At 41.1% G+C, this 27336-nt stretch overlaps 1 protein-coding gene across 2 annotated transcripts in view; it reads right to left on the bottom strand.

Annotated features, from left to right (window-relative positions):
• LOC144773177 (interleukin-1 receptor type 1-like) overlaps positions 1-27336 on the bottom strand; it is a 134666-nt gene that overhangs the window by 61885 nt on the left and 45445 nt on the right. For both annotated transcript variants that reach the window (XM_078658049.1, XM_078658050.1), the window contains exons 4-6: positions 14341-14596; positions 8253-8436; positions 6776-6944 (exon numbers count right to left, since the gene is read on the bottom strand). In XM_078658049.1, coding sequence (XP_078514175.1) covers positions 6776-6944; positions 8253-8436; positions 14341-14596 — 609 coding nt within the window. The remainder of the gene's footprint in view (positions 1-6775; positions 6945-8252; positions 8437-14340; positions 14597-27336) is intronic.

Below are 27336 nucleotides of genomic sequence, written 5' to 3'. Positions count from 1 at the left end.
ACCCTGAACTGTGGAGGGCAGAAGTGGTGAGGTGGGGCAAGGCAGAGGGAGATGCACTGCAGCGGGAGGAATACAGAGGCCTGAGGAAAACGCCAATCTCACTGGACTGGTTTACCATATTAGGTATGTTTGAAGCTGGGGACGACGGAGGAGACGAGGATGCAGGTGCCTCTCCGAATGTAAGATAAATGTGTCCTTAGCCGGACTGACATACACTGTCACTGACGGTGGTGCGCTATGGAGAGGTGCGTGGGGCCCCCTCAATCACAATCACCATCACTGTAATAGTCTCGTTCCATCTATGTGTACAGGCAGATGGAGCAATATGTTGTATTACCGTACGTGCCCCAGTCTAATCATTGCTCAATCATATGTTTTTGTAAGAGTGTCGGGTGGGTTTGTTGAGGGTGGGGGGAGGGATAGCTTTGACCGGGGTTTGTCTATAATGTGACGGTTCTTGTCACCAACAAACTGCAAAATCGAGACAACTATGCAATTATATGTTCTGAGCAACCTTATGTATGTATTACCCTGTTTCCCTCCGGGACTGGAAATTCTGTGACTGCTTTACCTACTATGCTAATAAACAGATTTTCAAAAAAAAAAAAAAAATCATGGAAGTCCTAGTGGGCCGGTCATCTGTGCTGTAGGCACAACTGCAACTTCCAGCAACTCAATTAGGGCTACAAGCAGACACTTTCTATTATTACGAACACTGCATCTGCGCCAAATGGGAGGACCATGTACCGACACTACCGCATCACACTGCACAGCAAAACAGAGACCCCCACCAGCCGATATAAAGAAAAGCATGTGCTTTAGATCATAATATGCTTTAGTTTACCTAACTACCTAAACATACATGAACACACCATGTAAATGAGAAATATTTGCATCAAAATCTTGGTTATGATCTGTGATTAATCCAGTCTTTAAGGAAAAGTGGGTCAAATGTGCTAGTCTAAACATTAAGCACTCCAACTTTTTAGCATATTGATAAACCATGGTACCTTGGTTCCCAAGCCTGTGAATGAAGTGCAAATAAATACACTTATTTCACTATGCCATTTTGGAGATATTCCTATCTTGCACAAAGTTCTTTTCACCCATATAGACATGTTCCATGATATAATACTGAAATACGTACTAACCGTAACTTCGAACTAAGGCAACCTTCACTAACAACTGCTATAATAGTGAAAATTGGCTTACTTAGTATGCCAATAACAAAGGTAGCTGCTGGGATGTGTGGGTTTGAAGTTTGTAGAGAAGGGGTTGAGAGAAGGTTATGAAGTACTAAGGAATGCTCCCTTTAGTCTGTCTGCAACATAGACATCAGTTTTAATTTCACCGGTGCTCTGCAACCCAAATGTATCATCCTTAATTCATCCACAAACTTCCCATGTCTTCTCCTGCATACATCCTTTCACAATTTTCCTAATATCACATTCATCGGCATAAAAAAGCCATGGTACATTGTTATCACAGGAACGTTCATGCACTTAAACACTTTCCATGCTACTTTGTCCCTCTGCTGTCTATGTTAAAATCGGACCACAATTAGTTAAACAATCTGAAGGACAAGCTTGACAAACCAATCAATATTTTATTTATTTATTTATTTAAAAGGTTTTATATAGGTCTGCTGGACCCAAGAGTATCAGAGCGCTTTACAAGGTAGGTAAACATATTTAAGAAACAATTAACAAAGTGCAGAAAATTCAGAAGAGGTAAAACATTGCATTAAATGAGTGAAGGGGGCAAAGAAACAGAGAGAAAATGATGAGTGTTGCAATTAAAGAGAGAGAAAGGGGTGTAGGGAAGGGGAGTGAGTATATGAAAAGAGGGAGGGGGTGGGTAGGTGAGTGAGCAAGAGAAGAGAAAGAGTGAGCAGGGTCGGAATCAGAACCATTAGGTACCCCAATATTTGTTGAGGAGAAGTACTTTGAGTCTTTTTTTGAAGAGAGGGTAAGAGGGGTTGCAGCGAAGATCCTTGGGGAGAGAGTTCCAAATCGTAGGAGCATTACCAGAGAATGCACGAGATTGGGTCATTTTTCATTTTAGTCTAGGAGGGATCAGGACAAGGAAATTAGTGCTCCTCAGGGACCTGGAGCACCCTGCTTTATGTAGTTTGTCGGAAAGGTAAGAGGGGGTGTTTTGGTGAAGAGCTTTATGCGTGATACAAGCAATCTTGTAGGTGGTTCGTCCTTCTATTGCAGAGGTCTTCAAACTTTTGAAGGTTGAGCCCCCCCCGCTGAATTTTTTTTAAATGTCGGGCCCCCCCCACCACCTGACAGAAATTTCTGGAATCTGGTACACTACATAATCGACCGCCACCCGCATATCCCGGGCCATATCTTGCAAATAATGTCCAAAACAATGAGTTTCCTCCTTCTCCATGAATTCCCTCACTACCACTCACCAACAATGCACCTCATCTCGCTATATCACCTTTCCCGTTCGTGTGGGGGAAGCTTGCACTGCTAACCAATGCTCCATGATGTACATATATTTGGGGAGAGCTTGTAATGTTCACTGAGTGTGAAGGAAGCTTGACCTGCTGCAGTCTGTTTCATATCTGCGCTGCATACATGAAGGATACTAGTACTGCTGTTGCCACACCCCTGGAATCCCAGCTCCGTTCATAGGGGGGAAGCTTGCACTGCTGCCCCTATGTTCCACGATGTATATGTATTTGAGGAGAGTTTGTACTGAGTGTGAAGGAAGTTTGTCCTGCCTCAGGCCGTATCATATCTGTGCTGCATGAAAGCTGCATGAAAGAGGAATAAATGTACTGTTGTCGCAACACTAAGGAATCCCTTCTCTGTTTGTGTGGGGGAAGCTTGCAGTGCTGATGCATGTAGTAGTGCACGGCTCCCTTTCTGTTCTTGCTCTATACTTGTGAGCACGTTTACACTGCTCCTGTCCCTGTGTGTGAGGAAAGTCTGTCACAGTTTCCAGTATAAGGAAAGCAGTGCTGCTGTATCTGGTGTGGGTCTGTGCAGCAAGCTTCCACTGCTGGAGACTGTCACACCAGTGTACCGTGTGAATGAAGGACGCTTGTCCTGCTGCCAGCGGTGCCACTCATGATTCACATCTGTGTGTGAGCGGAGCCGGTGCCGTTGCTCCTTAGACTGAACTTGCTGGAACCACTAATGCATGCACTGGTTTGTGCAAAATCCACAGATTTAACTGAGCACAAAATGTGGTTTAATTGTAGATTTCCGTTGCTGAAGGCCCCTAAGCCTGCCATTTAACAGAGACACCTTTTCCATGTGTTGAGTTTGTTTGCGCCTCATCGAGTCCGCCTCCCGTGGGGCTCAGGCACCAGATGTGAGACAAAGACAGGTGCAGTGTGAGTGCTTTCACTTTGGTATCTCCCCACTATCCCCTGAGAGGCCCCCTCGCCTCTCTCCTCTCTCCATACGTATAGATGCTGCTGTGAAATATACTCCTGTTGAAATCCCGGCATAACATGTTAATCACAGCTCAGAATCACGGCAGGGCCAACTCAGCCTATTATCCTTTTCAACAAAGGTAGCACTGTAGAACTTGATATGTACACATCTGTAATTTAAGGTGCTTAGAAGGCTCAGTACCACGTCAGCGTGCTGTAGTCCTCTGGTACATGCCTGCCTTGTGCAACAGTAATAGGGGAAACAGAGCAGTGGGGTCATGTTTGCGGCAACATGTGACGTGTATGTTACTGCCTGTAAATATCTGACTCATTCAAATCCGGGTGAGAATCCGAGGTGCGGGTGTGTCATGTGGCGCGCGGGGAAGAATGCTTACCTATGTGTGCGGGCTTCCCTCTGACATGGAAAATAATTCTGGCCCGTGGATAGTGCAGTGTTCAGGGTGTACTGCGCATGCTCACTGTCCTGCCTGAGTGACTGATCCCGTTGGCATTACCCCCTTTTGTTTGCTCGTTACTGTTCTGCTCATGTTACGGGGCAATGTGTATCGACAGTTGTATTTCTATGGTGTGTTTGCTCTTGTGTGCTGTTTTATAAGTCTAAGTGTTCAGGGTAGTAGTTTGCGCACTGTGTGTATATCCTAGAGTTGGGAGCATAAGGTGGGCAGGGAGCTAAGAACTTCCAAGAATCCAGAGTTTGAGGGTGGCTGAGAGAAGGGTTTCCAGATGCCCAAGGCTTCGAGGGTTAAAGGGTGTCCTTTCACTGCTGAGGTTATGTGAAGGTTGAACATGTCTGAGATATAAGTTTGCTGTGATTCGCGCTGTGTCATTATCCATACATAGCATTTCAGCTGTAGGAATGAACCTGGTTTGCTCGGTTGAAATTGCAACAGCCCCTCCCCCGACCCCCAGTGTGTCAGCCCGGGTTCAAAACAAGCAAAGGCAAAAGTCTGGAGTGCAGTTGACTCCCGAGTACAACGTTAAAAAAAAACTGCTACAGTGAAAAATACAAAACTGCATTTTCTATGTACAATGCATTATGAGTTAAATAATTCAATGTGTGCTAATTAAGTGTACTATTGAGAAGTAAAATGGCCACTCATGTATTACAATGCAAGCACTCCATACAAGGTGAATGATACAACAAACTGCCAGTTTCATCAGGTGAGAGAGTAATAGTCTTCTGGATGGAGCCACAGCCCACAATATGTATACTGTAAAGAATTATTAACAATAGGTCTCATAGATAGCTACGCTGTCAAGCAAGACATATAAAGAATTTCGTGAGTGGAGTAAAATCCTTATTGCTCTTTGCAAGTATAGGGCTTACTGAGGCATTTCCAGTGTGAAGCCGATGCACCTTTTTAATATGCTCGCTGGCTGCTCGTCTTCTGATAGGATGAGAAGTCTGGAAGTGCTGGCCCATTTGTTGTACCCAGTAATTGTAAATCTAGAGTCAAAGGTAGGAAAGGCCCATTCAATCAGCTGGTGTGCACCAACATATTCAAGCCAGTAAGTAGCCTTTTACCCAAACCTGTGTTATTGTGTTGACCAAGCAGATGGTCCTGCGGTTTATATACGCTGCTGTGTATACAGGTTGTTTTAGCAGTTTGCATTCTCCTAGGATGTCCTACAAACAGGGTGTCTTGGCTGCTGAGGTCTGTAAAACATAACCCTACAGCACATGTGATGCTGGGGTGAGGAGTGGTCTACCTGATCGGGCTCCAGCTCAGCATTCCATTTCCAGGCCCCCAGGGCGATACCACCTCTGTCATTAAACCCCATAATCCGAGACAATGACTGCAGGCCAAAACCACACTGTTACTAAACTTGAAGATCTCAGATGCTGCTACAGCCAAAACTTACTGGTGCTGCTATGGTTCCATAGACACCAATGCAAACAAGAAACCAGGGCACCCTGCCGCTTTGGGGTATCACTGCACCTGCTGCACCAATGATGGCTGTGTCATTGCTGGTACCCCACGAATTTCCCCTAGCACTGAAAGTAGGACAATAGCCCATTGCCTTCTCTTAAGAAAATTCAGAGTCCGAGAGTCAGGGGGTGTCAGCCCGGGCTGAGACAGTTTCCCTGCACAGCTGCACCAGAGTACTTCACAGGTCATTAAAAGACCTTCTACATGTTAATGAGGCTTTGATGGTTTTCACCCCTTCTTAGGGACCCTGAAGCCCCACTCTGCTGTTTGCTTGAAGAAAAGAAAAAAAACACCCCTCCCGAAATTTGACTCGAGGTGCGCCTCAGCCTGCTGGTGAGACAAAGGTGAGATTTATGGGTGGAGTGCGCGCCCCCCCCTGAGACAGTGTCGCGCCGCCCAGGGGGGGCGCGCCCCACAGATTGAAGAACTCTGTTCTATTGGTAGCCAATTGAGATTTTTGAGGACGGGAGAGATGTGGTCAAATCTTTTACAGTCAGAAATAAGTCTGGCAGCTAGGTTTAGAACAGATTTAATCGGTGCGAGGTGGATTTTAGTGGTGCCAGTAAGTGTGGCGTTACCACAGTCAATCCTAGAAAGGACAAGAGATTGGAAAACGATTTTGAAATCATCAGCTGGAATAAAAGGTTTAATTTTTTGGAGCTGGTGATGGGTGAAAAGAGCACTTTTGGCTGCATTTTTAATGTGGGAGATGAGATTAACATTCTGATCGATGCTGATGCCTAGGGATTTGACAGAATTAGAGGTGGAGAGGGAGCAATTAAGTGCTTTGATATCATTAATCCAGAGTTGAATGGGAAGGGAATTGTTTTTGGGAGTGAAAAGGATGATTTCAGTTTTTTTAGGATTCAGTTTGAGATGATTCAGATGGAACCAGGCTTGAACTTTAATCAGGGTATCATTGAGATGAAGGATGTCATTGTGGGATTTGATCTTGTAATATAGTCGAGTATCGTCGGCATAGAGGTGATAACTGATTTTATGAATGATTTATTTTAGAATGAGGGTGAGTGGTTCCATGAAAAGAATGAATAGGGTTGGGGAGAGGATAGATCCTTGAGGGACACCGAGTGAGACAGGTTGAGGTTTAGAGAGGCATTGGCTGAGCTTAATTTGTTGTGATCTATTTCGCAGGAACGAGGAGAACCATTTGAGTACAGTGCCTTCAAAACCAAAGCGATCTTTGAGAGTGTTTAGAAGGGTGGAATAGTGAACAGTATTAAATGCAGCAGAGAGGTCAAGGATGATTAGTAGTGAGGATTCACCTTTGTCTAAAGAGCGATGAATGTCATCAGTAATATTGAGCAATAAAGAGAAATATGCAAGCTGACTTTCCTATATACATTGTAAGTGCAACATAATCAGTGTTTGGTTAGGTTATTAGAAGAGACATGTAAAAGGCATTTACCTTTAACTTCCACTTCAATAGCCCGAGAAACGTTAAACAGCTCCCCATTATGGTAACGTGATATACTGCATGCATAGTTTCCTTCGTCTGCCTTAGTCACATTTTCTATTTGAAGCGAAAAGCCAAAAGGTTTAATTCCTTTGCCGTCAATATTCAAAGGTTGACATTCCTAAACAAAAACATCATTATTTTACATGATTTTACCAAAGACCAGGCTATGAAGACACATTTGAGGTAACACTGCTTATGGAAGTAAACTGGGAATAGAAATCATATGGTGCAGTAACAGATGTTCAAGACACTACAAAGATACAGTGGGAATGAGCGTAAAAACAACTAAGATTTTCAATGCATATGCCATATAGGAGAAAAAAGTGCACGTCTCTCAACGGCTAAAAGATTAGCATATCTACATTAAACCTCAGAGCACTACTTAGTTTATTCAATGCAGGATCTATCCAAAGTGGAGTGAATCCTGGTGATGTGGATCATCGGGGCATAATTCATACCAGTAACATCTAGCAAGGAAGAAGCAAGCAAATCGACACAGGATGGGGCCATTCAGATCGTTCAACCTAATGGTAAGTTTATAGTCTTTTTTTTCCCCAAGTGATGAAATTATTTTCAATGTAGTATTTTACGGTCAGTGCCATGCCACCAAAGATTAAAGCGCACAGGCAGGCAGCTGAGTTTTCTTTATTTTTTTATAAAATCAAGCCATTTCTTGAGTGGAAGAAATAATCAGAGGCTTAATTAATATAAAGAGACTTCCTGTGACAGGAGGCCACACTCAATGAGTTAATATATCAGATTAAAAGATCTGTGTGTAACCTGTAGTTCAAACGTTCAAATTCCAACAGACTGATTCATTGTTCCTGCATTGATAAGAGAACTAATGAACTAAGTGATTGTGGTAGCTGGTAATACAGAGGTTGGATAGAGAAGGAGTTAAGGTATTTTTAAAACCATATTGTTAGTATTTACCATTCCCCATTAAATTTCAATGTCTCTCATAATCAGTGTGACTATGTGAAAATAGCCTTTGGAGGGGTTATGGGGCATACAATTTTGAGCAAAGATCCTTTATTCTGCATACATCTGTAAACATGTAGGTATACATGTAGTTATCCATAAAAAGTCCACATACTGTAAGATTAAAGATTATTTTCATCATTGTGTTTAGGACAATGGCAGTTAGGAATGTAAATATGGGTCTTAAAAAGTATCTAGCATATAAACAAGAATTAAGCAATTTACAGTTGACAAATTAAAATACAGAAAACAGCTTTTACCACTTAAAAATTCAGATAGGGTGTCAGAAAACTGTTAACAACGTGCCTAGAATACAAATTCTCGCATATGGTAGGTTTGCAAGTTAAAAGTAGGAATACCAACAATCCAATAATTGTGCAGCGTCTAGATTCTTTTCAGTAAAAACTGACATTCAAAGGTCTGGATGCAAAATCTTAACATTTACCTTTAACCACACAACATGGGCCTGTTCTGGGGTAATAAAATGTTCCAGGCCTGGACAATTTATCCTATCGTTGCTTTGTGCAAACAGTTGTTGCCTGAACATGGTAGTAGGATTATAACAAGAGCCTTCCAAGTTCTTGTAGACAATGAGCTCAACCTGCTTTGTCCAGCAATTTGTTGAATTCCTGTAATAAAATAAAAGAACAGAAATCAAGGTCACTAAAAAAGTTAGGTTACTTAAAGAGTTTACTCAAGTCTTTTATGGCTGAGCTTTTGCATATAATCAAACTGTATAGAAAAGAAACCGTGGGCTGAGAATTTGTCCAGAGCTTCCAATTGTGTATTGATGGTTTGAAATGCACTGTTGCTTTTTGTAATTATAGCAGCTGATTTTTCCGTTTTACAGCATGGGCTAACAATTTCCTACAAGGTTTGACACGATTGCTTCATAGTAGTGTACACAGCCATTTCATTTGACAGACCCTGCCTCCACCAGTTTTGCTGTTGTTTTTGTGCTATTGTAGACCATATGAGCATTCATTTGCCTGCCTGCTGAATGTGGAGACAATGTCATTCAGCGAGAAGCAAAACACCCTATTGGGTCAGTTGGTGTCACTCGTTTTGCTGACTAGGTGGAGGTTCCGAATTACTTCTAGCCTCACCACTTTCAGAAGGCCACCACTGCCCTAGCCTTTGATGTTTGAAAAGCAGCACAAGTAATGGGAAAGCCAATTGATCTAGTTTTGTCAAAGTTAACAAATGGCATAATCGGCTTTGCAGATGCCTGACCGGCCACCTTAAGAGAAGAAAATCTTGTTTTTCATACTTTCAAGATGGCCAACATGTTGCAAGACGCAACTTGATCATCACGGCAATGCACATGATGCAATTCACTGTGTCACACAAGAAGGCACCCATTTTCAGGTACAAAATACAATGTTTTTTCATACTTTTAACATGGCCAGTTACTGATATTGGCACTGCCAATGACAGTGAATTTAGCTTCTTGCATTGGCAAAGCCATAGCAGCTACCACCATGCAAAGAAATGGCAAAGGATAGTGAACAGGGCAACATCTAGGGCAGCACCATAGCAGCATTCAGCACTTGCTGCTCTGCTGAGGAGCGAGAGAGCTTTGAAGAGCAAGCTATAGATTCCCATGGAATGCTAAACATTTAATGAAAAGAAAAAAAAAAGAAGTTCAATGATGTAAACAGTTAAATCATACACCAAGCCAGGTAAAAATCAAAAAACTATATTTCAGGGGAGGGAATACAACAGAATAAATAAGAAAGCCAAACATAATTAAGAGGGAACTGACATTGGAAAAAAAACTAATCTGATAATGAGCAAGGGCTGAAACGGTGTAGTTCTGCATACACATACAATGTTGTATGGACAGTTGGTGCTGTCTGTAGCAAGATCTTTAAAAGGACGTAGTCACACATAGGCTGTATAGGCAAGACAGGCGAAACCGGCTAATGTCGAGCTGGGGCAACAAAGGAGTTGTGCCAAGTGGTGCAGAAACAAGTTAGTTTGCAGATTTCAATGTTTAATCAGGGAGTCCTAATGATGTTGGAGAAGAAACTGATTGAACCTGCCGGCTCCTGTCCGTAGCACGAGCAGCTGAATGTGAGACTGAGTGGGTTCTAAACTTCTACTGAAAAATTCTGAGGAGTCCACAGCCAAATCTTCTACAGCCCCTGGTCTTCTTAGCCTTCTAGGGTGTGATTAAGGGTACGGGTGATTGTGGTCCGGATCCCCAAGGGCCAAATCTGAATAAAATCCCAAGGAAGCAGAAGGGGAGGAGGGGGCAGCAGCTTTGCTCCTTCCAAATATATTTTGTAAGGGGGAGGGCCTGTACAAAATAAAAAATAAGCTACCAAAACATATAGCTTAGTAAAGAGAAGGGAAAGTAACACAAATCAAGAGGGTTTACCAAAGTGATAATTTTAAATTACTAGCTACTGTGGTAAAAAGAGGGTAAGGGTAGTGTGCTCCTTCGGGTCAAGCGAGAAAGGTAGGCACAAGTCGTAGTAGAGGAATTAGTAAATTTCTCAAAGCTGTGCATGAAAAATATTAGTATAAGTGTCTTTTATGGCTTTTTGCCAAATAAATAATTTTGATTAATAGTATAAGTGAAGATTCAAGAATGCAGAGAGGGTGCCGCAAAAGTCCACACAAGAACATGCCAACAGCAATAGCTTTTCTGAAATGTCCCGCAGTTTGAGTTTACCGCCCCACTCTCCTCCTAATTGTTCAGCAGACTTGGCAATGAATCAGCAGCTGAATCTGCTCATATAGATCGATCTCCTCCACAACTGTCAGCCACTGCACCTTCAAATTTTGGATCTGGGTACCTGAAAATAAACTGTAGCTTTGGAGAGATCCATTCCCTAGACTCACTGCTGTTGGGTGCAAGGTCAAAAGTTTCAAGTTACCCATAGAAGCTACAGTTATTCCTTTGTTGGTGTCCACAATTCTGGTAGGGAATAGCTTTAATACCACAGCAAACATTGAAGAGAAATGGCCACTTATGGGCATGTAAGAACTTCAATGATGGTTGTAAATGTAAATGTAAATGTAAATGTAGTATACTTGTAAAGCGCACAGCTGCCCCAGCAACGGGGCGTCCCGGTGCTGTATAACTCTGGGGAACCCGTCCTGGCTTTCCCTGTGGGATGGTCCCTGCTGGGAGTCCCCAAGGTGGAGCCAGGCATCCCTGGAATTGGTGGGGCCGTTGTGGAGATTAGGCAAGCTAATGCCCAGAGTTGCCGAGTGTGATCCCTGATTAGAGTAAGCACCGAAGTGAGAATTATCGAGTCCGCTGACCAAGGTCCATGACCCTGCCGCGTCGGGAATCGAACCCTGGTCCCGGGCTGACTTCTGCTCTCGGGTCTGCTGCCTCTAACCAGTGAGCCACACTACTCCACGGTTGTATCTAATCCAAATATTAATGGTATTCTGCAAAATAGCAGTAAGCCACCAAAAGTATCTGAAAGCCCTATTCAGGAAATTATTAAAGCTCTGTGAAACACCATGATGTGTTGACATGGGGTCTCAGAGTGATATCGGAAAGAGTTTCATGAATCTTGTAATAATCTAGAGAAGATCATTACTCCGAGAACTAAAATATTGAAGGATCTTGTACAGTCTATTCAGCCGAGAGTATTGAATTCTTGGAGACATCTTCAATATTAAAGGGTCTGCTTACTATGCAACAAAGGAGTGGATAAATAAGCACAGGAGCTACAGAGCATACACAGAGATCCTTTTCAATGGTACACAAAACTAAAGGGGCTATGGAAGACACTGGTAAACTTTGCATCTTACGCTGTGAAAGAACAGATCTTCGCAGCAGTCCTAAATTCAAAAAGAGCACAGAGGTTACGTTTTTTATTTTTGATATGGTTCAATGTCTCTAGGGTGATGGTTTATAGACTTGTGAGCTATGTTAAAGAAAAGATTAGAAAATCTAGCTGGAGCTAGATTTAGCTCACAGGAACGACTTATTATAAATGTAATTCTAGCCTCCCCACTTAAACAAAAAGTATTTGGAAAACTCAAGCAGAAAGAGGCAGGATATAGAATTAGGTTGCATGATATGTTGCCGAAGATGGGCAATCAGTAAAATGCAGCATTTTCAATACAGTATAACAAGCCGTGTTCGGTTAGCCTGAAAATCCAAGGTAGATAAATCCATAAGAATTATTAACTAGTGAAACATCCAGTAACTTGAGAAGTGTTCCGTAGGAAGCATCTCTTTGGAAGTTGGCAGAAATCAACTAAGATAGAAAGGATATCTGATAATTTTGAAGGGGTATCAAATAGAGCTAGGCTGTCTTGGAAGAAACTCAGACAGTAATTAAGGAAGGCTGGGCAAAGATTGCAAGATCATCAAATGGGTTCAGCACTTAAAAGTTATGATGAGATTATATATTAAAGGAAGTTTTTCTTTATACAATCTGTGCCCCAAGTATTCTAAAAACGATCAGTTAAAGATTATGAAGAAGCTTCCAAAATGTGGTTTTAAAAAGACTTGTGGATTATATATTATGGAAAATGGCAACCAAGTTGGGATTCTCCAGACATGTTTGAAAGATTAAAGGACAATTTATCTCTAATGCGGTGCTTGCCTGTATATGATTTTTGGGGCAAAATGAACAACTCAGGTCATAGGAGCTCTTGCATAAAGTTATCTCTGAGAAACACCCCAGAGTTAAACATTTCCAAATATTTTCATACATTTCTTTTGAACAATTGGAATTAAATCCCAAACTAAAACTAATTTCAAGACCATGTCAAGTCTTCTGTTCCCAGATGACATGAATATTTTGGTTTGTAAGAAACAATGATTCCTTCGAAAGAAACGTGGGTCCATGCTGGTTGCACACAACAAATTGTAAGTATTAATTAATATGATTTTTAAACTTGTTCAGCCGGCTACACTAAGGAATAACACTTTTTTACGCTTCATGGGTTATTCACTGTGTCCTAGACACTTTCTAAATTTTAATTGCCAACTACAAGTAAATGCCAGAACTGTGATGTCCCAGAAGAAAACAATGGTCATATGTTTGTATACTGTCCAGTTTTAGAACCCTTTTGGTGTAACAGAAGAACAATTGTGTCTACTATCATATACAAAGAAACAAATGTAGGTGAAGCTATTGTACTTGTTTGAGGATCTACTTGATGCTCTTAAGACAAGATGTTTTATGAAAAGTGGACTATCTCCAGTGCTTCTGAAATATGAGAATAGTTTGATCAGTGATATACGTTAATTGGATGGAACCGAAGAGTCTGCTAGAAAGGAGCCAAGTTGTAAGCTCTTCTTAAACACTGGTTGTATACAGAAACTTAAGTAACCATTCAAGAATTATATCCACACAAATGGCTTGTGAATATGTTGCAATGTGCTCCCTTCAAAGTAGCAAATTGGGTTTCAGATGGGATTTCTTCCCACTCGTCAGGGGTAGTAAGCACTATATAAATGCAATAACAATTACAACAGCCGGCAAAGTGTGCAGGTCTGCCAAGACTGTACATCTAAGGCCGATACGAGGACCTAAAAAACTGAATAAAGCCCATATTAATGGCCAAATTGGCATGAATTACATAAAATCAGGTAAGCACTGGAGCAAGATAGAAAAGAGGATCAAACATTTATAGACAAGCGGTACAGACACAATAAGCTACAGAGAAGTGGAAGCAAACCCACAGTGATAATCATTATCACTGACTTGAAAGAAAAGGCAAGTAAACCCCAGGGAGTTGGGAGGAGGCAGACCCTATGCAGAGGAGGCCTGACAACAGTTTCCTGTTATCAAGCAGGCTTTTCCTTTCCCATCAATCTGTCCTCTCCTGGGGACGGGCAAGGCTGCTATCTTTATGGGAATCAGATGCAGTCAGGCCTGATGCCAGGAGGCCTGCTCTCAACATGCATTATTCCTAGTAATCTCTCTCCTTCCCGAAAGCGGGCAGATGCAGTCATACCCACAAATCTACTCTCCAGGTGAAGAGGACAATTAGGGTAAGGGTAAGGAGCTTAGCTCTGTGGTGTGGGCTATACATTTTGAAATCCCTGGCTCTAGTGGGATTTCCAACATGGGATGGGGGCTACTAGAAGGTCTACCTCCCAAATGCCTCTCAGGGAGCAGAACCGCTGAGGAAAGACATATGTAGTTGGGGAGTCACGGCCCTATCCTGTGTACACTCCTGCCATTTCACTTCCCTGGTGGTCAAAGTATTTGGATTCCTGGTGGAGGTTGCAGTCTGCCATAATTCCAGAGCATAAATGGATTTAGAAGTCTATGGAGCAACATTACAGCACCCAGAGCAGTCACTGAATGAACATATTTTCACATCCAGCAACAGTATTACCCAGATTGGTCATGAATATGATGCGCAATCCCACAGGGGGCTATCAGGAGCGCATCTACTACACGCATAGGGAGACTGTTCGGGGAGCTACTGGTGATGTCACATGCTTAGCACTACAGAGGTAGAAGTAAAGGAAGCACTAGTGATGTTCATACATTGATGCACCTAATGATTTACCCAACACATCAATATTCACCCACACTTACCTTTTCACACATGCATAAAATCCAGCATCCTCTGACTTTGAAGGGAAAAATGCAACGGTCTTCTCCACCACATAAATCCTAGAAAGACGGTCTGTAGTTATAGATATATTGCTATCTTTCTTGAACCAGGTAAAGTTGTAGGCCACATCATTATCCTCAGAATTCAGCAAGCTACATTGAGGGCAGTCCAAAAAAACTGGCTCGCCTTCCAACACGTATGTTCGATCAAACTCAATACCACAGTCTTCACATTGCTCTACACATAAAAGAGAAACACGTGTTATAAAAAAAGCATCAAACAGATGTAGGAAGTTAAAAGTAAAGTCAGCACACCCGCAAGCTCTCACATGCATCACTTTCACAACAGCAATAAACATTGCTGTATTGTCAGAGCCTTTAGTAGTGAGAGGTTGTACAATGTTAATTATTTTTATGTAACATTCTGTGTTCTTGATGGCAACCATACAAATGTCATAATTCAACAGAAGGGTACACTATTACACAGAAGTAGAAATACTATAATCATTAACAAAGGCAAAAGGTCTGATTTTAGGTGTGAAAAAACATTTAACATGTGTGTAGAGATTTGAGAAAGGATGGATGTTTGAGGATTGAGGACTATGCAGATGATTAAACAGAAGTGCTAAAAGATGGACAAATGAGTGATATTTCTAGAGGTGACGAACTAGAATCAGTATGCATGGAAAGATTAGTGTGAGAACTTTTCATCACCCTTATGTTACCTCCAGTCCTAGGCACACACTAGGTGCATTGGCATAACAATGACGGGAGGCCCTAGTACGAGTAAAGAGCATAGGGCCCGTGCCCAGGTTAATAAAGTACAGCAATAATCCAGATTTAGTGGGCCCCTTCAGGCCTCCGTGCTCTGGTGCCATTGCACCGGCTTCACTATTGATAGCTACCCCTCTGACTAAGGGCAAGGGGAGTCAAGGAGGAGTGCACTATCATAGGGCACCCCACTCTCCTATGGCAGTAACTGACAGCACTTCATTTAACCTTCTGTAAAACAAACTACAGGTAATTGCTCCTCATCTGGCTGCGATTATCGTTCTTTATGTAGGGATTACGGACTATAAAAACAATTGCAAAAACAAATGTTTATTTAAAGTTTGTGCTGGCAGATACTGACCATGGATTGGCATCGAGGCTCTAAAGCCCTGTGTTTTCCGGGCTCAAAGAAATCATAAAAATATACTAGACCTGCAGGTCTAGTAACTTTAATAATCTACTCAACCTAACTGTAATGTACTTGACCCGTGAACGGGTCTCAAATTGTGTGATCCTATGCAAATATTTTGTCTTATGGAGTCGCCTTTTTCTTTATTATCACAAAATTTGCTATTTCTGCTGTACAAAAAAACTTTATTTACTAGATTAAATGCTTGCTCCATGTAGAACAAGAATTGAGCCATATATAGGGTACACATGATCCATGGCTTGCCTCTTACCCCTAGATTCATCATTGTCCCGTTTTGCGAGTCCTTAATAGCGATTATTAAGGAATCGCTATTAAGGAGTTGCAAAACGGGATTCATGTAGAAATCGCAAGTAAAATTGCGATTCCTACAGCTTCCTTATTTGCGATTAGCAAATTGCTAATCGCAAATAAAGAATAACTCCCCATTCATTCCTATGGGCCTAAAGGCCCATAGGAATGAATGGGGAGTTATTCCTTATTTGCGATTAGCAATTTGCTAATCGCAAATAAGGATGCGATTTCAAGGGTGCAGGGGTGTCCAAAGGACACCCTGTAGCACCCCTGAAATGCAAATGTACACATGTGTTGCGCACACACATGTCCAAAGGACATGTGTGTGTGTGTAACATACAACTTAGAAAAATGCACTAAAGTGCATTTTTCTAAGTTTTCGCTATTTACCACGAAGTTACACTTCGCGGTAAAAAGCGGCCAAAAATTGCGAATTCGCAAATTAAAAATGGTTAATGAATTGCATTTAAGGAATCTCAAATAGAGATTCCTTAAATGCAATTCCTCGCAAAAATGCGAATTCTATAATAGCGATTTTTGCATTTGGGATGATGAATCCCAAATGCAAAAATTGCGCTCGCAAAGGGCCAGATTCTAAGAATCCGGCTCTTTGCGAGCCGATTTTACGTTGATGAATCTAGCTGTATGTTCACTAATAGCATTGTCATCTGGGCAGCAGCAGTAATAATTCCCAGTTCATGTTTAAAAGCTTACTTTTCATTAATATATTACAAAAGCATGATGTGGTAGTGCACTGCCATATACAGATACCATATTTTCCATTGAAATGGCCACAAAAAGTTCCCGCTAACAGGTAGGTTTACTGATAATTGCGCATAAACAATGTTTGGAAATTGGGTTTCAGCAAAAATATTTAAAATTTGCACATCATCAAGTAGTGTTCTAATGGGTCTTCATAACTAGTGATATTTAATTGAAATGTTTGAACTGTTCACTTAGCTATTTCAGTGTTGTGTTAGGAAAAAATCTTACAGTCTTTCATTTAACATGCTTTGCACAGTTCAATTGTCACACAGTTCATCTTACAAAATCCTCTACCTTCAGTCACAGAAAGAGAAATAAATGTAGGAAGACAAACTGACTTTTGATCTCGGTCTCTGAAAGCAAGCAATGTGACAAGATAAGATTTAAAGGCATTTGTATTGATCTTTCACTTTGTGGACAATAAAGATGCCTTTAAATCGTGTCATCTTGTCACATTTGCTCTGCTTTCAAAGGCAGAGGTGAAAAGTCAGTTTAACTTCCTACATGTACTTTTTGTAATGTGACTGAAGTTAGGGGATTTTTTTAATCGCCAGAAAGGGCAAGTAGGTTCTAAAAATAGCTCGTCCTCAATAAATCTTGCTCGACAATGCCAGTGGGAGAGGATTTTTCAAGCCTTGGTTTTGGCAATTCGTTTTAAATTGAGTTCAACAGCCGAACGTCTCCATGGCTCCCAGCTCCAAAACCAGCCCCATGCACAGTAAAACAATACCCCACCCTTCCAGCCTCACAGGAAAATGCTTAGTGCCCAACAAGGCCTGTCTGGGCCAGCTAAATGGGGCTGGGTTTTACAAAAGTAACTAAGCCCTAAACAAGAAGTAGGGCATTCTTTTTGTGAGTAAGAGTGTGGCTTGTAATTCTTAAATTAAGTCTTCCCCAACAAAAAACAACTGATTTTTAGGTGGAGCCTGGCCAGCACATGCACTGCTCTGCGAGGCATGCTGTAATCAGGCAGGGACTTGAAGCTCCACCTACTCTCTGCCCATTTATTTCATTGTATTTTGTCACTGTCCACTGTACACTGTGGTTGGTCATTGGCCAATAGGCTTAGTAGTCCCTCCTTAATATTGCCTGGTCTCATTTTGTAACCTACCAAGGCGACACCTCGTTACGCCAGTTGCTACTTGGTAGACTTTAATTACAGCCTACGAGCACTATTTTCTCAAATAGGTTTGTCCTGCCTGCTGTTGCAGGACACGCTCTCTCTGAAAGCTTTTGAATTTTTTTATAGCATGTACGCAGAACGCAATATCAATGCAATAAGTCTCGCCCTTACGAGAATTTAAGCTATTTGCATTGAAAATGACTATGCCTTTTACTTATCTGTTTTAATAACACATAAATAAGAGGCATTGTCATTTACAATGCAGATAGCTCAAACTCTCATAAATGTGAGGCCTATTTCATTGCAAATGCTTATTTTCATGTAATCTGTCAAACAACATCTGTCCGTCTGAATCAATTTTGGGGACTCCAAAGAGAAACGCAAGCAGGATGGCGCGAGTAAAATTGTTTTTTGACAGATATGGCCAAGATTAAAAGGCGCACAGTTTACCCAGGAAAGCAAACATTTAGGAAGTACAAAGCATTTTTAGGTCTCGCCTAGCCATCATGTGTACTGACTCATCAAGACCTTTTGTTTTCCATTAGTGGACTCAGAGCACACCCATTGCTTACTATTGGTTGGCTTCATTGTCACACTCATTGGCTTGCTTGATATTTGTAAGCCGCCATAGGCTTTATTTCTGTTCTTCTGTCTATCCCTACCATGGAATACGGCCACATTATTATATCACTCCACTGATCACCTATGTAGGTGCTACTTTTTTTTGTTTTTAAGCACTTTACTAGTCATTTTCAGCTGACTTCCTTCTGTATTTCACCTCCCTTTGTTGTCCATCTTCTAGCCATCACTTGCCCTCCTTCCGTCCCTCCATAGTTGTCCGAGTTGGTTGCCCCACGCACCCTCCTGCCATTGTGGTCAGCATTGCTAGCCCCCCCAACAGTCCTCCCCCATTGCCTATATTGCTTTCTCCCATCTGGACTCCCTCTTTCCACTGCTGCCCATGTTGCCTACCCCATTTGTCTGTTGTTGACCATCTTGCCTGACCCACATGCCCCCTCCTTTCATTGTTGCCAGAATTGTTGCCACCACCTATCCCCTCATTCTGTTGTTGCTGGTGTTGTTTGCCTCTACCTGCCACCCCTTTTATTGTTGCACATGTTGCTTGCCCCCAACTGCTCTCCCTCCTTCTGTTGCAGTCTGTGTTGCTTTCCCCTCCCACCTGTGTCCACCCTCCCTCTTTTGTCCGGGCTGCCCCACAAATCGCCATTGGAAAAAACCCCACAAAAAAGCAATGACTTAGTCTATGCTAGCGGTATAATAGCACTTCCCCTTCACCCTTAAGGTTACCCCCATCCTCCCGCTGTTGCCTCCTACACCACCCTTCCTCCCGCCAGTTACTGCTGGTAATGCTTGCCCCGACCTGTCCCTCTTCTGTTCTCTAAGTTGATTGCTCCTCTCACACATGAACACTCCTGATGTTGTCCATGTTGCCCCACAACCGCCAGAAAAAAAGCGCAAGGACGTAGCCCCCAATGGTCAAGCCATAGTGTCGCCCCCCCCATCTGCACTTTGTGTTGCCTCCCCACTCCCTCCATGTTGCCTCCCACCCCACCCTCCCTCCAGCATTTAAAAAAAGAAAAAGCGCTATGCACTGGCCACATTAGAACATTGTATTTTTTTATTTTTACTTTCAGCTTTTAGTCATCTTGTACAACAGTCACACTGTGTACAACATGGCTAAACCATTGGCAAGCCAATAACTTGTGTAGGCGCGATCTATTGGTATTGCCAATGCTTATTCTTTATTTTGGATGGATGAGTGCCATTGCATGGCCTTCAGGATGTTGGGAATCACCACCATCTGCGATGCACTAACCACTTTTAGTTTTGTGTGGTGCAGAGCAAAACTACGAGACTGACACACAAAATGAACATGCACCTTGCCCACAAGTCTATTGTGACAATGATTTATGCTAAGAAAAAGTTATGCTGTAAACACAATTACAATATGCTCTTACTAAAGAAACGTTTCTGATGTTCAATTTAAGAACCAACCTCTTATTCCACAGAAATGCTTTTGACAGACGTTTTAGAGATACTCATTTGATAGAATGGAAAGCAGAATTTCCTTCACATTAATGTGTTTTATTACGGACACATGGTCTATTATTTGTAAATGTGTGCTATATTGTCTGTGTAACCTTTAGAAACCAAGTTGTTCCCTTTTAGTCATCCTCACATGAGTAGAATATAACAGCATCAGAAACTAAATAAATTAATGTTACGAGTAGGTACCTTCTATACTTGACTAGTGGTATTAGACTAGGTTGTGGCGCCTCAAAGGAATGTCCACCTTGTTTGTTTCTAGAACAATTGTTAATGTGAAATACGGTGCTACAAGGAGAAGAGAACCACTTTCACTCTTCTAGTTTGGCTGATGCCACAAGATCACTTGATACTCCTTAGCACACGTTTAGTAAGAATATGACAGTTTACATGTGTTTCCACCATACATCAGTCATACATTCATAAAGAATTTCAGTTCCTTGTATTCAGGTTTGTCGATGATGTAGTTTTATTTCTGGAGACGTCACAGCCGACACGTGTTTCGCCGTTGAGGGAATGTAACCCACGACTTTCTCAAGGCTGTTAGATAAAGACATGTGATGTTGTGACACACTGTTCATGGTATTTGCATAATGTACAGTACATTTTAGATACATAATGTGTTCTTAATTTTAGCGAGATTAGGTGGTGGTTATGGTTATACATCTTCTAAGTAGGTACTTCAACGCAGTTCTCAGTCATGCTTACATTGAGAAACGTGAATACTTGTGTGCTGATGTAATATGAACTAAAAGTACTGAAGAAATGATACTCATTTAGGTTTAAGTTGGGCACACGTATATTAAATGTAAATTCTTGATTTAATATTAACTTGACATTTACTCTTAATGCCTGTATTTTATCATGTTGCAATCATGAAATCACTGTACTTTAATATGCATACTCGACGTTTCTTGAAGGCTCTCATGCATTGCTAGTTTAGACTAGATACTTGTTTTATTAGAAATAGATATATTGCCTGAGAACCTGACCTCGACGGAGAGCACACGAGAACTGTAATGTCAATGAATGGACCATTGACCCCAAACCTGGCTGTGTGAAAGAACTGTTGTTCCCATGTCTAGTGTGGGACATTTTGGAATTGTTCCTGTCTGCAACATGTGAAATCGATGGACCATGGACATTTTTTGGGATGTTACAACTAAAGAGGTGTTACCTATGGATTTTATGGTTTATAAGAGATTAGGTGGTGGTTATGGTTATACATCTTCTAAGTTATTATGTTACCATTCGTTATTTATCTGTACAAAGTTAGTTGATGCTTGTCCTTTAGGTGTACATTGAGTGCTTCTGACAGTTCAGAAAGTCTATGGACCCATTAAGAGAAATATGGAGAAGCCAGTGGTTTTATTAGTCATCATGCATCAAATTATTGGTGTGCAAAGTGATTCATTCTTTGGGCAAGTGTGGCTCTAGTTTGCTATGATTGGTGATAGCATGCATAACTGTGAATCATGCTTAAATACCTATTCTCCAAAACGTCGTTATTTCTGTGGGGAAGGAATGCAGATTGAAATTTAGTTCGAGTCCCGATCTTTGTAAGTTACATTTGTATTAACATTTTAGTTTATTCGCACTGTTCTTAGTCTGTTTACTTACATTTGTTGAGGTGATAATTCCAACCCTCAATGGGGTTCTGCTTGGGGACTTTATTTCTGGTTAGCACATTCGTTGTGACCGGAGTGTCGGTCGATGTTTCGGACAGCTGTGAATTAATTTAAACGTTTATTATCTCACTGTATTTTTATTCGAACTTTGACTTGCGTTTATTCTATCTTGTCTAGAAGTGCGGCTTTGTTGTATTAGCTCGATAATTCCATCTATCTGATTGTGCGTTGTCCTGCTAATCATGATAAGATCGTTGGTCAGCCGGTTAAAGACTCTATATTACCTTAGTTACTTATTGGTTAAGTACTTATTACATACCCCAGTTTTGGATACTGGCGTGGCTGTGATCCAGCGGTTTTAATTATGCTCGATCACATTTGGTAAAGTCACTGCTCGTTATGGAGCTTGTAAGCCCTTTGGTGATGGGCAGCAATTGTTAAGAAAAATACTATTGGTTGGCATTTACACAATATTAGCCTTAAAGTCACGCTTCGAATTGCGGCAAATTCTGTGTGTCATTTAGTCAAATAAATATGGGCAACTCAAGCATTCTCTGACTCTTCTATTTTGGCCACTCTAACTCACACATAAAGACGACTTTCATGGAGATAGCCTCTCAGTCGCTGTGATATTATAAGATATACACTACTCGCGTTCATGGTGAACCCTTCGTTCTTACCTGTTCGCTGCTTATCTCGTGTTCAAAATATGGTCCCGCTGCAATCTTTATCGTGCAGTGTCTGCATCCCCGTTTTTGTGCCTTATATTTTGAGTCGAAAAAGGTCCCGCGTCTCCTAACCTCTTTCACTTCCGGTTTAGCCGGTGTTTGCATAAACATACTTAGAGTGGGTTTCTTTTTACGAAAATGGCGGCCATTTTGACCTGCCAGTTGTATTATAATATTATCTATGGCCCAGGGCGTTAGTAAGTAGCAGTGCCTTGTTATTCTATCTTGTGTGCATTATTAATAGTTTGTTTACGTACTAATGGAGTTAGTCGTGATTTCTTATTACAAATTAAAAATATTTTGTTATCTTAGTTATTTTGTATCGACCTCCATTTATTTTGTATATAGTGATTTGTAGAACATTAAAATGTGTCCCAATTTACAGGCGTTCATTTTTGGTGTTTATTTGGCAGTTATATCTCTATATTCGCGTGTTTGTGTATACTTATTTAAGGTTAGTTTTCTAAACAGTAAAGTGTGGTCGTGTACGTGAACGTGATCACTAATGTGGGTATTTCACTATGTTTTGTGAAGGAATCTATTTCTTAGTGATGGTGATAAATGTGATTTCTCGTTAGATTGGATCGTTTGGGAATAACGTTCTCAGTGGGCCAGTGAATCTGTGGTTTCTCCATTCAAAATGGGTTCAGTACATTTATGTGCCATTATGTGGCCAAACATATTTAAGGAAAATGAATACAGGCATAAATACATTACAGAAGTAGTTAACATAGTTTACGACGTTCGTGGCACATTTATTTCAACATTTGTCCAAGGGCAGTTAATTACAGTCCTGGTTTTGTTCAGTTGGCCGTTCCAAAATGTTTATGTGCCTAGAAAGTAGTGTAACTCATGGTCAATGTTTAAGCCCTGTTCTACACTTTTAAGTGTCATTATCCAGATTGCCTCCCTCCTTCGTAATGCTAGTTCCCTGTTGCCCCCTCTTGGATGGGTGGTTATGTGTTCAAATCCAAAAAATTGGAAAGAGTGGTTCAATGTCTGTGCTGGACAGATGGACATGTGTGCTGCCACTGGGTAGCGCATGTCGCCTTGTTTTACAGCCCTAATGTGCTCATTGATCCTGTCCCTCAGTGGTCTCTTAGTACTTCCTACGTATCTTTTCCCGCATTTGCAGTCCAGAGCGTATACTACAAACTTGCTAAGGCAGTTTATAGTAGTGTTGATACGGTGTCTCTTATTGTTCGGTCCCTCAAAATCTTTTTTCTTTTTGTAAGCCCATTTGCAGGCTACACACATCCCACAGCTGTAGAATCCAGGTTCCATTAGCCATGTGGTTTTACTGGTCTTTTGTGGGTAGCTCGGACTCAGTATGTTCCTAAGTGTCTTACCCTTTCTAAACGTTAGTGTGGGTCTTTTTGTTAGATATTTGTTAAGTGTTGTGTCTGTCCTGAGTAGATGCCAATGTCTGTTAAGACTTTTTCTTAGAATGGTGGCCCAGTTATTGTAACCTGTTACTAGCCTGATCTTTTCCTCTTTGTTTATACGTTTAGGTTTTTCTTTTAGGGTATCTGCTCTGACCACTGCATCAATTCTGCTAGCTGCTTTCTGTAATTGTTTTTGGGTATACCCTCTGTTAACAAATCTCGTGATCACCCCTCTCTTTTGGGTTTCAAATTCCTGGTTATCGCTGCAATTGCGGCGTGTTCTGACTAGTTCCCCATAGGGGATTGCTCTTTTTTGGTGTTCTGGGTGGGCACTGGTTGCATACAGTAAGGAGTTGCATGCAGTGGGTTTCCTGTATAGTCTGCTATGGATTGTTTGGTTTTCAATATAGAATTCCACATCTAAGAATGGGAGTTTGGTATTACTATATTCCATAGTAAATCTGATGTTTTGGTCATTGTCATTTAGGTATTCATGAAATTTGTGTAGTTTTTATGGTGTTCCAGTCCAAATCATGATACAATCATCTATATACCTGCCCCAATAGAGTATCTCATTATTCCATTCTGAGGCTGGTGGGCCCCAGATTCTCGTCTCCTCAAACCTTCCCATTACTAGGTTGGCATATGAGGGCGAGAATTTGGAGCCCATAGCCACTCCTTGTTTTTGCCTGTACCAATCCTTTTTGTATAGAAATACGTTATTGTCCAAAATAGTTTCTACCATTTCCAGGAGCATTTCTGTATGTGACCATGTACTTGCAGGTCGTTTGCTTAGCATTTTTTTGACAGCAGTCAATCGGTGTCTCTTTTAATACATGTATATAAAGAGACAACGTCAAGTGTGACCATAAGCATATTGTCTTCCCACGGTAGGTCTGCCATGGTCCCTAGAATATGCTTGGTATCTCTGATGTACGATGGGAGGTTTACTACTAGAGGTTTCAGAAATACGTCAACATACTCTGATAGTCTCTCCGTTGGTCCCCCAATTCCAGATATTATCGGTCTACCTGGGGGGAAAGTGTGAGGTTTATGTACCTTAGGTACTGTGTAAATACACGGGTATCTGGGTTTGTCTACTCCTAGATATGTGTGTTCGTTTTCATCAATTAGACCCATCCCATGCCACCGTTTTAGGAGTGTGTTTATGTACTCAGTTAATCTCCCTATAGGGTTGGATCCGATTTGTTCGTAGCATTCGGTGTTATGTAATTGAGTGAGGATCTCATGGTCATAATCATCACTTTGCATTATCACCATGTTACCCCCTTTATCGGCCTCCCTAATTGTCAGTTCTTCGTTTCTACTTAGCTCCATGAGTGCTTTTCTTTCTCCTTTGGTTAGGTTATCTCGGTGTATGTGTGTTGCACTATCTTTTGAGTTGTGTTTGTCTAGATCAGCTGTCACTGCTTTGAAGAACTGATCAATGTTGTTGCCCGCTGTGAGTGTTGGTGTCCATTTGGATTTCTCTTTTAAACTGCTTGTGATGTTATAGTCCATATTTATATCTAGATCTCTCATAATTCTATCTATGTCTTGTATACAAATATCACCACATGCCAACATTCCCAAATTTTGCTGCATTTGTTTATTTGTTGGTTTATTCAATTCAAAGTATTTTTTCACGTGAATTTAAACAGATCAATCTTAGTCGTACAAATATCACCAATTTTCATTAGGGCAAAAACTCATGCCTTTCTCAAGTACTGTTATCAAATCTTTTGTGAGAACACAGTCACTCAAATTCATAACCGATACATTTTTTATTTTTTCTGATTCTGGTTCCAGGACCTGGTTCTGACTCCCTGTCTGTCCTGACCTACTGCCGCCTCTTTTGCCTCTCCTTGTTTTCCTGATTGTCCTGTTTTTCTGCTCTCTCTGTTCCCCTTCTTTATTCTGTGGATCTCTAATAAAAAAACTATTATTGGGGTCAACTGTACTGGTAGCTCCCATCAGTCCTTCGTTCTCATTCTCACTAGAGTTAATTGTGTCTAGGGATGTTGTGCTAGAACCAACCGAGATGGTTTCACTTTGGGTGTGGGATTTGGTTTTAGGAACCAGGTGATCATATTTTTTGGCAAAGGTGAACACCCTGCCGCCCAAGTAGTCTCGTTCATCTCTCTTGAGCTTCCTACTTTTTCGTAATTTTATGTCAGTGACATGTCGTTGTAATATGTCGTTTAGTATCTGGTAGTTTTTGCTGGTCACATCTGGTTGGTTGAGTTCTTTAATCTCTAACTCCAGTTTGTCTATGTCTAGTTGTAGTTTGGCCACTTTCCTTTCACAGTTTTCTATTCGTATGATCATTAAATTATTGGAGTTATTAGTTAGTTCCTTTTCCCAGGCTAATAAAAGATCAGGTTCGAGGTCCTCGTATGTTGGAATGATTTGTGATCTGAGGCCTCTTGGAACTCGTTTTACCTTGATATACTGTTTTAAAGTAGCTGCATCCCACCACCTGGATGTTTCACTGATTTTTAGTTTCTCTAATTTTACAAATTTTTCCTTTAGACCCTCTTGGTTAGGAGGTTGGCCCCCTTGTCCTGACGAAGTACTTGGTTGTTGGGTGCCTATGTTGTTAAATAGGTCTTCAGCTTCCTTATCTCTATTTAACCTGTCATTGCTAACATAAGTCATGGTGTTCCTATGGTCTGCCCCTAGTATTGAAGAACTTTCTAAACTTGACTAGTGGTATTAGACTAGGTTGTGGCGCCTCAAAGGAATGTCCACCTTGTTTGTTTCTAGAACAATTGTTAATGTGAAATATGGTGCTACAAGGAGAAGAGAACCACTTTCACTCTTCTAGTTTGGCTGATGCCACAAGATCACTTGATACTCCTTAGCACACGTTTAGTAAGAATATGACAGTTTACATGTGTTTCCACCATACATCAGTCATACATTCATAAAGAATTTCAGTTCCTTGTATTCAGGTTTGTCGATGATGTAGTTTTATTTCTGGAGACGCCACAGCCGACACGTGTTTCGTCGTTGAGGGAATGTAACCCGCGACTTTCTCAAGGCTGTTAGATAAAGACATGTGATGTTGTGATACACTGTTCATGGTATTTGCATAATGTACAGTACATTTTAGATACATAATGTGTTCTTAATTTTAGCGAGATTAGGTGGTTATGGTTATACATCTTCTAAGTAGGTACTTCAACGCAGTTCTCAGTCATGCTTACATTGAGAAACGTGAATACTTGTGTGCTGATGTAATATGAACTAAAAGTACTGAAGAAATTATACTCATTTAGGTTTAAGTTGGGCACACGTATATTAAATGTAAATTCTTGATTTAATATTAACTTGACATTTACTCTTAATGCCTGTATTTTATCATGTTGCAATCATGAAATCACTGTACTTTAATATGCATACTCGACGTTTCTTGAAGGCTCTCATGCATTGCTAGTTTAGACTAGATACTTGTTTTATTAGAAATAGATATATCGCCTGAGAACCTGACCTCGACGGAGAGCACACGAGAACTGTAATGTCAATGAATGGACCATTGACCCCAAACCTGGGTGTGTGAAAGAACTGTTGTTCCCATGTCTAGTGTGGGGCATTTTGGAATTGTTCCTGTCTGCAACATGTGAAATCGATGGACCATGGACATTTTTTGGGATGTTACAACTAAAGAGGTCCAACCAATGTATAGACGAGATAACTTTAGATTGTTTCAGAGCATCAAATATTGGTGTTGTTAGCTTGTATAGCACTGATGAACTGATTGTTTGTTTCATATTGATTTGTCTAAATC

The sequence above is a fragment of the Lissotriton helveticus genome, chromosome 8 (genome assembly GCF_964261635.1).
Source record: "Lissotriton helveticus chromosome 8, aLisHel1.1, whole genome shotgun sequence".
NCBI classification, from domain to species: Eukaryota; Metazoa; Chordata; class Amphibia; order Caudata; family Salamandridae; genus Lissotriton; species Lissotriton helveticus.
Note: the sequence above shows the minus strand (reverse complement) of the source record. Positions and strands in the feature narration are given on the sequence as shown.